The sequence below is a fragment of the Brachyhypopomus gauderio genome, unplaced genomic scaffold, assembly GCF_052324685.1.
Source record: "Brachyhypopomus gauderio isolate BG-103 unplaced genomic scaffold, BGAUD_0.2 sc61, whole genome shotgun sequence".
Lineage (NCBI taxonomy): Eukaryota > Metazoa > Chordata > Actinopteri > Gymnotiformes > Hypopomidae > Brachyhypopomus > Brachyhypopomus gauderio.
This window is the reverse complement of record NW_027506882.1, coordinates 2,220,723-2,234,967: the sequence shown is the minus strand read 5'-3', so window position 1 is coordinate 2,234,967 and position 14,245 is coordinate 2,220,723. Positions and strand designations below refer to the sequence as shown.

Below are 14,245 nucleotides of genomic sequence, written 5' to 3'. Positions count from 1 at the left end.
TTGAGGTGCGGTTGGTGCAGCACTGCGTTGGGGTGGAGGGCCAGATGGAGATGCGAGAACTCCAGACCTGCGTGGAGCCCGAGAGCAAGTTGCCGTCTTACGTGTTGGAGGAGCGGGAGGTGACGGAGCTGTCGGTGCGTGCGTGCGGCGACCAGGAGTGGTCTCAGGACGTGCGTCTCCAGCACAGCGATGAGAACCCCAGCCGTGTGCTACAGGTGGGACATCGGTGGTCTGGGAAGCAGGTTTGGAGCGTGAGCTCCTCCGATACTGAATTTGTGGAATTACTACACATCACACACCCCCCCTCTCTTTCTCTCTCTCTCTCTCTCTCTCTCTCTCTCTCTCTCTATGTATAGTTTCTGTGTATGTTTTGGCTTGGTAAATGTCATTCCTCACTGTATGTAATTGAGGACCACCATTGTAACACTCCTTGGCTGTAATGAGGTTTTAGTTTCAGGATGTTAAAACGCATGAAGGTTCAACGAGGCCGTTGGGCCTGGCTCACACGCTCTCCTCAGCTTTAGCACCACTGATTCCAGTTGGGACCAGAGGGAGAGATGTTCATGCCAGAGGGAGATATGATAGTGTGTTTTCTTCCACAGCTCATATAAATGATGTCAGAGGGCTTTAGCCTGGCCAGTGCTGAAGTGTTTTTTTTTTTTCTTTTTGTCTTTTGAATGACTTGATAAGATAAAATACAGCAGCGTGCACTGACTGACAGACAGCTGTTTTCTCTCCAGCTCCCCTCTACTAGTGGTTCGCTGGTGTCTGTGTGGTGCACTGTTATAACCCTGGAACCCAACTCACATATGCAGCAGAGAGTGGTGAATATAACTATACCTACAACCATACACCAACACTGTAAACTGCGTGTGTGTAAGACACTGTGTTTCCTTTCATCAGGTGGTGTTCAGTCCGCTGTTTGTGATGAGGAATCACCTGCCAGATCCGGTGTTAGTGCAGGTGGAGAAGCGCAGCTTGGGCCAGAGGGAGAGTCAGCTCATCGCCGGCCACGGGCAGCACCAAGCACTGCTCAACGTGGAGCCGGACATCACACACCACCTCACCTTCCAGGCTAGGTACCACACACACACACGCCACCTCACCTTCTAAGCTAGAAACTTCACACATACACGTACACACACACACCCATGCACACATACACAACCTCACCAAGCTAGGTACGTCACACACACACAGGCACTCACACATACTCCACCTATCTGACCTCAGGCCATGATTTCAGTGGACTAAAGCCCAATACAAAGGTTATGCCCCCATTGTAATCTCTGTGATGGAATTCATTATTATGGAATTCATCAATATTTGTGTTTAAGGGAATGAGGATATATATATATATATATAAATATATATATATATATATATATATATATATATATATATATATATATATATATATATATATATATATATATATATATATTTGTGAACGTTGCTCAGAGTACATTAATCCAACACCCTGTTAGAGCAGTGGGTGCATGTGTGTGTGGAGTGGGTGTGAAGGAGAATGTCTCTCATTGCGGTGAGATACTCAGACAGACAGACTTACCCAAACCAAATCCAGCAATCCGTACTGCTGTGTGTGTGTGTGTGTGTGTGTGTGTGTGTGTGTGTGTGTGTGTGTGTGTGTGTGTGTGTGTGTGTGTGTGTGTGTGTGTGTGTGTGTGTGTGAATGCATTTGAATGCATCTTCTCATCACGCATGCATCTGTCTGTTCTGTTTTGTCCTATTGCTCATCTTTTCCACATTTCTCTGTCTCTTAAACACACACACAGTTCCAGACCTCAGGGCTGTATCTTTCCCACTAGACCTGTGGCTCGTATAGCTAGCTAGCTAGCCACACTGAATGGTTGGCCTTAGGTCAGGCCTTCAACAACACTATTAATCCTGTCCAGAACAGACTTCTTCAGGTTCTGCTGGAAAACCAATGCTAGATGCACTGGTGGGTTAAGGGCAGGACTAGGTTTGGGCTAAGAAGTAGGATTAAGAAGGGCAGGACTAGGTTTAGGCTAAGAAGTAGGATTAAGGGCAGGACTAGGTTTGGGCTAAGAAGTAGGGTTAAGGTCGCAATTAGTGTAACGCTAACTACAAGATACTGAGATTTTAGTACTCATTTGATTGTGTGTGTGTGTGTGTGTGTGTGTGTGTGTGTGTGTGTGTGTGTGTGGCAGTGAGGAGAAAGATGCATCCCACTGTGCAGTACCGATTTCCTCAGCTCTGATCAAACAGATTGCGAGTAGAGCTTGTGCGGAGGAGAAGCAGTGTCACAGCAACATCCTGGAACATTTCTATGGTCCCAAGACGTCCAGCCAGCCCACCTGGCCCTACACCTGCAGAGACGCAGACAGGTACTCGCTTTACACCTGAGCTGTTTGTGAAGTTGTCACATGGGGTAGGTTCAGCTACGTATGTGCCATTTATCACGTTTGTGTGAGTCATTCGGTCCGTCTGGTATTATCAGGCGCCCTTAGAAATGGACTCATCAGCCCAGGTTACATTCAGGACACATCTAGGTACATATAATGTGCAAATCTGCCTTTTTCTATTTTTTTATAGTCTTTTGTGCTCACAGTTTGCCAGAATTCTTTTCTATTACTTAAATTTAGCTGAGTAATGTAATGCAGCCTGACAGACACCATTTGTAACAATCTAACATTGTGACACGAGAGGGAGTGCTGTGTGTATTGTGTGTGTGTATTGTGTGTGTGTATTGTGTGTGTGTATTGTATCTAACACACTCAAATAGGCCTGCATGTAAAAGCTCTTCCAACTAGCACATCTGCCTCCACAATGCAGCTCTGTATTTTGGTCATTCAGGTTTTTCAAACCTGTGGTCTATGGAAAATCCTACCAAAAACATATTGAAACAATAAAATTAAAATGCAAACCCCTCTTTCTTTCCTAGCTTGTATAGAAAATGTTTCATCTTCAAGTCTAATACCTAACAGAAATAAAATAGACTCTTAATTTGGGCAATTTACCAAGTCCATGATCTCATTTGATTTCATTTTTTAAATGAGACGTGTTTGCCATCCTGCTGTGCGCTGCTTCCCCTGGCGTTCACAGGGAGGGTTTGAGGTTTTATTCCTATCCACTGCCTGTTGACACGTGTTTAGTGAACTTGACAAGATTAAATAAAAAAACCCAAGTACGAGAAGGACCGTAATTGAGCAGAAGATGGGTCCTGGCTTTCCTCTCATTAGTCCTTGTAAGTTAGGTGCGAAGGGCTGACACCGTACTGAAAACGAACTGGCAAAGAACATGTGCTTGCCCTTTGTGTTATGTTTATGTGGTTCACTTTAACTTCATTTACTTTTTATTCATTTACTTTTTATTTATTTATTATTTATTTTTTATTTACAGACCATGTTTTACACTATGCAGGGTAAACATGAACAAGCAGTGATATGAGACCTTCTATTTGAAGCTGTTCATCCACTTTTACCAAGTGGTGAGATTATTTCCCCCTGTAGGGAGCATATAGTGAGAAATAGATCCTGTCTCCTGTAGGGAGCATATAGTGAGAAGTAGATCCTGTCTCCTGTAGGGAGCATATAGTGAGAAGTAGATCCTGTCTCCTGTAGGGAGCATATAGTGAGAAATAGATCCTGTCTCCTGTAGGGAGCATATAGTGAGAAGTAGATCCTGTCTCCTGTAGGGAGCATATAGTGAGAAGTAGATCCTGTCTCCTGTAGGGAGCATATAGTGAGAAGTAGATCCTGTCTCCTGTAGGGAGCATATAGGTAGAAGTAGATCCTGTCTCCTGTAGGGAGCATATAGTGAGAAATAGATCCTGTCTCCTGTAGGGAGCATATAGTGAGAAGTAGATCCTGTCTCCTGTAGGGAGCATATAGTGAGAAGTAGATCCTGTCTCCTGTAGGGAGCATATAGTGAGAAGTAGATCCTGTCTCCTGTAGGGAGCATATAGTGAGAAGTAGATCATGTCTCCTGTAGGGAGCATATAGGGAGAAGTAGATCCTGTCTCCTGTAGGGAGCATATAGTGAGAAATAGATCCTGTCTCCTGTAGGGAGCATATAGTGAGAAGTAGATCCTGTCTCCTGTAGGGAGCATATAGTGAGAAGTAGATCCTGTCTCCTGTAGGGAGCATATAGTGAGAAGTAGATCCTGTCTCCTGTAGGGAGCATATAGTGAGAAGTAGATCCTGTCTCCTGTAGGGAGCATATAGGGAGAAGTAGATCCTGTCTCCTGTAGGGAGCATATAGGGAGAAGTAGATCCTGTCTCCTGTAGGGAGCATATAGTGAGAAGTAGATCCTGTCTCCTGTAGGGAGCATATAGGGTTCAGTGAGAAGTAGATCCTGTCTCCTGTAGGGAGCATATAGGGTTCAGTGAGAAGTAGATCCTGTCCATTCACACCTGATGTGGGTGGGGCAAAGCAAAACCATTGAGACTGATGGATCAGGGAAATTTAAAAACCCATCACTGTTCCAGGTGTTTCGAGGAAAACAACTCTCAGCAACAATTTGCCTTAATCAGCAAACCAATTTGAAAATAACTAAATTTGTAAACTGTGCAATATATAACCCTACCCTGGTCACACACTACGCTTATTTCACACTCACTGCCTTTGTACGTCTCCTTTACTTTAAACAGTGTACATTTAAGTAAATAATGTTAGAAATGCCATTGCAGTACCTACTACTACTGATCACTTTGCTAAGGATTTTTACCCATGTCAGTAGCTTCAGTTGGCTGAGAGTGGTCTTCAGACCTGTCAGCGGGAGTTTCCTTTTACAAATGGATTTGTTTATGGCATGCAGGATTACTTAAACCTAAATGCTGGGTGTTTCATACATTTTCACACATTGCCTCAGCAATCTTGAAGAGTATTTACACATACGCCACCTGATAAAACTATTTCTAATCACCTAGTGTCACAACAGTGTAAACTCCCTCTCTCTCCCTCCCCCCAAACTCATACACACAGACTTCTCATAAAATTTGAGAAAATCTACTGTGGTGGAGGTAATAAGCACATTTGAATGATCCTCATTAGGAAAAATGTGTTTGAATGTCTAAAGCATTGTTCAAGGTAAACTCATGGCAGGTCTTATGTATGTATGTATGTCATTTTCTAAGGTTCTATGCCTTGTTCACATTTTAATAATTTATCACACAGTACAGATAACCAAGATGTAAATGTCATTATTTTAATTTAATCTGTGCGTAAGAGATGGGTATTAGGATAAATCTAATGTGGACTAGCCTTCAGTTAATTTAATACTTTAATACGTTTTTCAAGGTATTTTGTATTGGTCTTAAATTGGCTTTCTCTAAAGGACGTTAGTCTTGGACTGAGGATAAAGAGCCTGTGACATGCTCCATTTTAGTGAAACATTCTTAACCAGCTGAGGGGCGTCTTGGCTGTAACGAGGTTTCGTTATTACACATGGTCAGTTTGAACGGGACTGCTGTTTGTTAGGAGCTACATTTTCAGTGAAATGCAGAATGTAATTTTACACTTTACTTGAAAAACCTTTGGCCATTGCAGATTTGTACTGGAAAAAACCTTGTGAAAGTCTTCTGTAATCATTTAAGTTCCTCCTCAAGTCAAACTCATCCAGCTTGAATAGGCAGCAGGGAATCATAATGTCATAATTCAAATATGCAAAAGTGTACATTTCAAATCATTTATTTTTGTAAGCCTTCAGTCTTCATTACTTCTAGCTGTCTAAAAATACAACGATACCAGAAAGATCCGATTACCCAATAAACGTTTATTTCAAAATGTGGTCTGTTTTCAAGTTCTGACAATATTCTAAACCCAAAAGCAGTGCACTTCTCATTACAGTAGTCAGAAGTCAAGAGACTGCGGTGTTCCTCTGTGTGCAGGTGTGAGGGGAACTCTCTAGCCCAGTGGGACAGTCCCATGCAGGTGCGTCTGTGTGCCTGGCAGCCTGGCTTGAGCACTCTGCTGGTGGAGCTGCTCCCTTGGGCCCTCCTCTCCAACCGCTCCCACTGGGACCTCTGGCTGTTCGAGGCAGAGAGTATCGTCCTGCAGATACCCGCCGGCAAGACCATCGTCCCCCCCAACTTTAAGGTAGTCATGCACCTCTCAACACATCCGCACATACTGCTTATTGTGGTCGAGTGTAAAGTATAGCTTCCCCCCGAATGAGAAGAGCACGAATGAGAGGTGGTGATGGTATTGCACAGTGGGTTTGGCAGGTAGGAACTGCAGCAAGTGTGAGTGAGTGTGTCTGTCTTTTTTTTTTTCTGCTTGAAGACTAAGGATGACATGCATGTCTGTTTCTCACAGTCACTATCATTTATGGACTATTACTGACTATTGATTATTAGTAATCAGACCACAAGCTCCTGTCTCTGCTATGTTCACGTGTTAGGAGGCGTTCCAGATTGGCCTCTACTGGCCACACACTAACACGGTGCACAAGTCGGCAGCCGTGCGACTGGTGCACGAGTTGACCTCGCCACGCTGGAAGGAGGTGGGAGGAGCAGAAGTGCTGAGCCTCGACGAGGAGGGCCACGTGGAGGCCGATGTCATCCTTGGTGCCCCCGCCCAGGCAAAAGGTGTGTAAAAGAGCAATAAAACATTCACTAGATCTAAATAGCTAAAGTTGACTGATAACCAGAGTGCATTTACATTTAGTTGTGTTGATATTTACACTGGTTTTTGATTAAAAAAAATAAAAAAAAACCATAATTGTTTTACCATCAAGATAAGTAACAAGAACATCCTTCAACCCTCCCCCATTCTTCTGCCCAAATCATACCCCACCTCCCCACCTCATACCCCACCTCCCCACCTCATACCCCACCTCCCCAACTCATACCCCACCTCCCCACCTCATACCACCATCCCCACCTCATACCACCTCCCCACCTCATACCACCATCCGCACCTCATACCCCACCTCCCCACCTCATACCCCACCTCCCCACCTCATACCCCACCTCCCCAACTCATACCACCATCCCCACCTCATACCCCGCCTCCCCACCTCATACCCCACCTCCCCACCTCATACCCCACCTCCCCACCTCATACCCCACCTCCCCACCTCATACCCCACCACCCCACCTCATACCCCACCTCCCCAACTCATACCCCACTTCCCCACCTCATACCACCATCCCCACCTCATACCACCATCCCCACCTCATACCCCACCTCCCCAACTCATACCCCGCCTCCCCAACTCATACCCCGCCTCCCCACCTCATACCCCGCCTCCCCACCTCATACCCCACTTCCCCACCTCATACCCCACCTCCCCACCTCATACCCCGCCTCCCCACCTCATACCCCACCTCCCCACCTCATACCACCATCCCCACCTCATACCCCGCCTCCCCACCTCATACCCCGCCTCCCCACCTCATACCCCACCTCCCCACCTCATACCCCACCTCCCCACCTCATACCCCACCTCCCCACCTCATACCCCACCACCCCACCTCATACCCCACCTCCCCAACTCATACCCCACTTCCTCACCTCATACCACCATCCCCACCTCATACCCCACCTCCCCAACTCATACCCCGCCTCCCCACCTCATACCCCGCCTCCCCACCTCATACCCCACCTCCCCACCTCATACCCCACCTCCCCACCTCATACCCCGCCTCCCCACCTCATACCCCACCTCCCCACCTCATACCACCATCCCCACCTCATACCCCACCTCCCCACCTCATACCACCATCCCCACCTCATACCCCACCTCCCCACCTCATACCACCATCCCCACCTCATACCCCACCTCATACCCCACCTCCCCACCTCATACCACCATCCGCACCTCATACCCCACCTCCCCACCTCATACCCCACCTCCCCAACTCATACCACCATCCCCACCTCATACCCCGCCTCCCCACCTCATACCCCGCCTCCCCACCTCATACCCCACCTCCCCACCTCATACCCCACCTCCCCAACTCATACCCCACTTCCCCACCTCATACCACCATCCCCACCTCATACCACCATCCCCACCTCATACCCCACCTCCCCAACTCATTCCCCACCTCATACCCCGCCTCCCCACCTCATACCCCGCCTCCCCACCTCACACCCCGCCTCCCCACCTCATACCCCGCTTCCCCACCTCATACCCCACCTCCCCACCTCATACCCCGCCTCCCCACCTCATACCCCACCTCCCCACCTCATACCACCATCCCCACCTCATACCACCATCCCCACCTCATACCACCATCCCCACCTCATACCCCACCTCCCCACCTCATACCACCATCCCCACCTCATACCCCACCTCCCCACCTCATACCACCATCCCCACCTCATACCCCACCTCCCCACCTCATACCCCACCTCCCCAACTCATACCACCATCCCCACCTCATACCCCACCTCCCCACCTCATACCCCGCCTCCCCACCTCATACCCCACCTCCCCACCTCATACCCCACCTCCCCAACTCATACCCCACCTCCCCAACTCATACCCCACCTCCCCACCTCATACCACCATCCGCACCTCATACCCCACCTCCCCACCTCATACCCCACCTCCCCAACTCATACCACCATCCCCACCTCATACCCCGCCTCCCCACCTCATACCCCGCCTCCCCACCTCATACCCCGCCTCCCCACCTCATACCCCACCTCCCCACCTCATACCCCACCTCCCCAACTCATACCCCGCCTCCCCACCTCATACCCCGCCTCCCCACCTCATACCCCACTTCCCCACCTCATACCCCACCTCCCCACCTCATACCCCGCCTCCCCACCTCATACCCCACCTCCCCACCTCATACCACCATCCCCACCCCAGTTGTGCCAGTTCTGTGTGTCCTCCACAGTCAGATTTGGGATTCAGGTTCTGCAGATTGAAGACAAAACTATGTTGCTGAACAACACACCCTATGCCATACACTACAGAACACTCCTGTCCCAGCATGCGCTGTCCGTTCCTGACCAGGTACAGCGCAGCCACACAGCATGCTTGAATCATTCAGGCTTTTCTCACAGCGTCTTACAGCTCTCTGTCTCCCCACCTCCCAAGCCATACAGAGCCCCTGATGCCAGTACCTTCACCCTGGCACCCTTGGGAGAGACAGGAAGCCCCTCCAGCTGTGCTATCCCATGCTGGGATGTGCTAAGAGAAGGTGCCACAGCACAGCCTGACTCTCTCCTGCCCCAGAAGCACATTCTGTTCAGCTGCCTGCTTGGACCAAAGCAGGATGGGGAGACGTGGAGCCTGCCAGTGCCCGTGCAGCCAGACTTCCCCCGCCTGAGTGTGTCTGTTCCAGTACAGCAGGATGGCCCAGAGCCTCTCGCCACCAGGTGGGTCACACCTCAAAGCTGCACATTTCTTAATCAAGAAAAATAAGGCATTTTCAGATGGGGAGATTTTCGAAGAAGCAATGATGATAATCGTAAACACTGTGCTTAAAGACGAGAAATATGTAACCGATGTAATCTCCGATGTCCAACTGGGGGCGACTACAGAAGAGTGTTGGCTATGTCCAGGAACTTGGCTGATCAGCTGGACCGGGATCTGGCGAAGTGCTTTATATAATATTTAAAGGTTGAAGGTTTATATAATATGGGGCACCGTAGTTCATAATTTGTTAAAAATTATTAATGGCTAGTGAAAATGTTGTAGAAGTGATAATTTGAAAATGTAAATACTTGCAGATATTTATAGAAAAACATTATTGATATTTATCTGTTTGCTACCTTGTTAAATTATTGTTGTGAGAAATCATTAACACGATCAGTGTCTTCACATAGATTAATATAATTAATTATTAATAATAACATATAATTATACATTTAATTATGTTATTATTAATTAATGATATTCATCTATGTGAAGCAAAATTGAGCAAATTTGTGATTTCACAAGTGTATATCAAACTGGTAGCCCTCCGCAATAATTGGTATCCAAGAAGTAGCTCTGAGTTTCAAAAAGGTTAGCTCTAGGGTTCTACTCTCTCTAGGGTTAGTTCTAGGGTTCCACTCTCTCTAGGTTTAGTTCTAGGGTTCCACTCTCTCTAGGGTTAGTTCTAGGGTTCCACTCTCTCTAGGGTTAGTTCTAGGGTTCCACTCTCTCTAGGGTTAGTTCTAGGGTTATACTCTCTCTAGGGTTAGCTCTAGGGTTCCACTCTCTAGGGTTAGTTCTAGGGTTATACTCTCTCTAGGGTTAGCTCTAGGGTTCTACTCTCTCTAGGGTTAGTTATAGGGTTCCACTCTCTCTAGGGTTAGTTCTAGGGTTCCACTCTCTCTAGGGTTAGTTCTAGGGTTCCACTCTCTCTAGGGTTAGCTCTAGGGTTCTACTCTCTCTAGGGTTAGTTCTAGGGTTCCACTCTCTCTAGGGTTAGCTTTAGGGTTCCACTCTCTCTAGGGTTAGTTCTAGGGTTCCACTATCTCTAGGGTTCTACTCTCTCTAGGGTTAGCTCTAGGGTTCCACCCTCTCTAGGGTTAGCTCTAGGGTTCTACTCTCTCTAGGTTTAGTTCTAAGGTTCCACTCTCTCTAGGGTTAGCTCTAAGGTTCCACTCTCTAGGGTTAGTTCTAAGGTTCCACTCTCTAGGGTTAGCTCTAGGGTTCCACTCTCTCTAGGGTTAGTTCTAAGGTTCCACTCTCTAGGGTTAGCTCTAGGGTTCCACTCTAGGGTTTGTTCTAGGGTTAGCTCTAGAGTTCCACTCTCTCTAGGGTTCCACTCTCTCTAGGGTTAGTTCTAAGGTTCCACTCTCTCTAGGGTTTGTTCTAGGGTTATACTCTCTCTAGGGTTAGCTCTAGGGTTCCACTCTCTCTAGGGTTAGTTCTAAGGTTCCACTCTCTAGGGTTAGCTCTAGGGTTCCACTCTCTCTAGGGTTAGTTCTAAGGTTCCACTCTCTAGGGTTAGCTCTAGGGTTCCACTCTCTCTAGGGTTTGTTCTAGGGTTAGCTCTAGAGTTCCACTCTCTCTAGGGTTCTACTCTCTCTAGGGTTAGTTCTAAGGTTCCACTCTCTCTAGGGTTTGTTCTAGGGTTGGCTCTAGGGTTCCACTCTCTCTAGGGTTGGCTCTAGGGTTCCACTCTCTCTAGGGTTAGTTCTAGGGTTCCACTCTCTCTAGGGTTAGTTCTAAGGTTAGCTCTAGGGTTCTACTCTCTCTAGGGTTAGCTCTAGGGTTCCACTCTCTCTAGGGTTAGTTCTAAGGTTCCACTCTCTCTAGGGTTAGCTCTAGGGTTCTACTCTCTCTAGGGTTAGTTCTAGGGTTAGTTCTAGGGTTCTACTCTCTCTAGGGTTAGTTCTAGGGTTAGTTCTAGGGTTCTACTCTCTCTAGGGTTAGCTCTAGGGTTCCACTCTCTCTAGGGTTAGTTCTAAGGTTCCACTCTCTCTAGGGTTAGTTCTAGGGTTCTACTCTCTCTAGGGTTAGTTCTAGGGTTAGCTCTAGGGTTCCACTCTCTCTAGGGTTAGTTCTAGGGTTAGCTCTAGGGTTCTACTCTCTCTAGGGTTAGCTCTAGGGTTCCACTCTCTCTAGGGTTAGTTCTAAGGTTCCACTCTCTCTAGGGTTAGCTCTAGGGTTCTACTCTCTCTAGGGTTAGTTCTAGGGTTAGCTCTAGGGTTCTACTCTCTCCAGGGCTAGTTCTAGGGTTCCACTCTCTCTAGGGTTAGTTCTAGGGTTCTAGGGTATTCCTAGGGTTCTACTTTCTCCAGCTCTTGATTGACAGTTGGTTGTTTTCTCCTTCCTTTCCTCTGCTATTTGCTTCACTTAATTTAGACTCTTTTTCAATGTTTAGCATTGTGTGTGTGTCCACATGTGTGTGTTGTAGGGCCCTGGTTGTGACATATCAGGAGCATTTAGGAATCGGCTACATATCTGTGAATGAAGACCCATGTCCCCGTATGCTGATTCATAACCAGTGTCCTGTTGCTCTGCTGCTGAAGGAAACCATGAAGGGTATTGAACTAAAAACACTGTCAGTTCTATAGGGAATCCTTTCTGTTTTAAATGATCAGGATGTTGATAGTGATAGTGAGTGTGTGTTCATATGTGTGTGTGTGTGTGTGTGTGTGTGTGTGTGTGTGTGTGTGTGTGTGTGTGTGTGTGTTTAGAGCCTGCCAGGACTGAGGTGTTCTGTAGAACACTGCCTCCTCTCTCCTCTGTGCACCATGAGCTGTACTACCACTGCTCCAGTTTCCCAGAATGCCGACAGAGAGAGGCTCTGCCCACCTTGCTGCTCTGCTCCATCGTGGACCCACCCAAAGACTCTTCTACCCCCGACTGGACCGAAGCCATTGACATCAACAGCACAGGCACACAGGTACAGTGTTAATGACCAGCTCAACATCTTCACCAGTGGAGGAATAACCAAGTGCTCAGGTCCTACATAGGGGACATGCAGAAATGGAGGTCCACTTAAACTTCCTATGTGCCCATAACGTAAAAGTGTTAATTTATATACACGCACACATGCACACACTCACCGGCCACTTAGGTACACCTGTCTAACTGCTCATTAATGCAAACAGTGAATCCCATGACAGCAACTCAATGCATTTAGGCATGTAGACATGGCCAAGACAATCTGCTGCAGTTCAAACCAAGCATCACCTGAATGAGGAAAAAGTGACTTGAAGATCTGAGTCTGAGTATTTCAGAAACTGCTGATGTACTGGGATTTTCACGCTTAACTATCTCTAGGGATTACAGAGAATGATAGAACTGCCGTTCGAGCTGATAGAACGGCAACAGTAACTCAAATAACCAGTTGTTAAAACCGAGGCATGCAGAAGAGCATCTCTGAATTTACAACACGTAGAACCTTGAGGTGGATGGGCTACAGCAGCAGAAGACCACACCTGGTGACACTCCTGTCAGCTAAGAACAGGAAACTGAGGCTACAATTTGCACAGTCTCACCAGAATTGGGCAACAGAAGATTGGAAAAATGTTGCCTGGTCTGATGAATCTTGATTTCTGCAGCAATATTTGGATGGTAAAACCAGAATTTGGCATCAACAACATGAAAGCATGGCTACATCCTGCCTTGTATCAACAGTTCAGGCTGGTGTTGGTGGTGTAATGGTGTGAGGGATATTTTCCTGGCACACTTTGGGCACATTAGTACAAATTGAGCATCATGTCAATGCCACAACCTACCTGAGTATTGTTGCTGACCATGTCCATCCCTTTATGACCACAGTGTACCCATCTTCTGATGGCTACTTCCAGCAGGATAACGCGCCATGTATGGCCTCCACAGATCTCAGTCCAATAGAGCACCTTTGGGATGTGGTGGAACGGGAGATTCACATCATGGATGTGCAGCTGACAAATCTGCAGCAACTGTGTCAATATGGACCAGACTCTCTGAGGAATGTTTCCAGGACCTTGTTGAATCTATGACACGAAAGATTAGGGCAGTTCTGAAAGCAAAAGGGGGTCCAACCCTGACATGAAAGATCCTGACATGAAAGATGGTGGCACCTCAGAAAACATTTTGCAGACTTCTGTAACATTTGCTCAAGTTTCATTCACCTTAAACAAACAATATACCCATGTTTTATCCGTATGTCTTATTTCTTCTTTGCCATGAACATATCACTAATTTGTTTAGTTCCAATGTCACAAGAATCTCTCCCATAGGGACACACACAAAATGTCATGTTATATAGATTAGGGTCTGAAAGTGAAGTCCTAGATGATAGTGCAGGTACTCCATACAGCTCTAAAAATGACATCCACTAACATTTTTGATAAAGGTGCCTTTTGTTTGTCTGTTGAGTTTTATCATTCAGACAGCGTTTAAAATCCCTCCAGAACTGTTACGGGACACATGCATTACTCAAGATCTACTGCAACATCAGTCTAAAATGTACCAGATGGAGAGTTAGCAACATAAATGATCATTGTGGCTTTCTACCCATAATCAAGAGGCGGTGATATTGCTAGTGTAGTCATGGAACAAAATGAGTTTTAGATAGATGAGATTTGAAACATCCTCAGTCAGAGATGGAAGAGTCGCTGGCTTGCTTTCTGTGTAAGATGTGAAGAGTCCGTGTTAAGAGTCTGTGATATAAAATATGTTTATTTTATTGAAAATATGACCCGTTTACACTATTTCTATTTAATAGTTGATCAATTCAGTTTGTTGATAACATGCATTTAACATGCATTGGTGTTTATTATAGACCTCTTACTTACATAAGGTGTAGTTGTTTGGTAATCAGTATGAGCAGTCCTTCTATAAGGTTGGTGCGTATGTGTTTTTGTCTCT

General features: G+C 46.7%; 1 protein-coding gene across 1 annotated transcript in view; it reads left to right on the top strand.

Moving 5' to 3' along the window:
* vps13b (vacuolar protein sorting 13 homolog B) overlaps positions 1 to 9,182 on the top strand; it is an 83,405-nt gene extending 74,223 nt beyond the window's left edge. The window contains exons 15-22 of the mRNA XM_076988314.1: positions 1 to 215; positions 741 to 824; positions 904 to 1,079; positions 2,193 to 2,369; positions 5,874 to 6,081; positions 6,386 to 6,572; positions 8,813 to 8,959; positions 9,044 to 9,182. The exon at positions 1 to 215 is cut by the window's left edge and continues 49 nt beyond it. Coding sequence (XP_076844429.1) covers positions 1 to 215; positions 741 to 824; positions 904 to 1,079; positions 2,193 to 2,369; positions 5,874 to 6,081; positions 6,386 to 6,572; positions 8,813 to 8,871 — 1,106 coding nt within the window. The 3' untranslated portion in view covers positions 8,872 to 8,959; positions 9,044 to 9,182. The remainder of the gene's footprint in view (positions 216 to 740; positions 825 to 903; positions 1,080 to 2,192; positions 2,370 to 5,873; positions 6,082 to 6,385; positions 6,573 to 8,812; positions 8,960 to 9,043) is intronic.
* Positions 9,183 to 14,245: the final 5,063 nt, after the last annotated feature.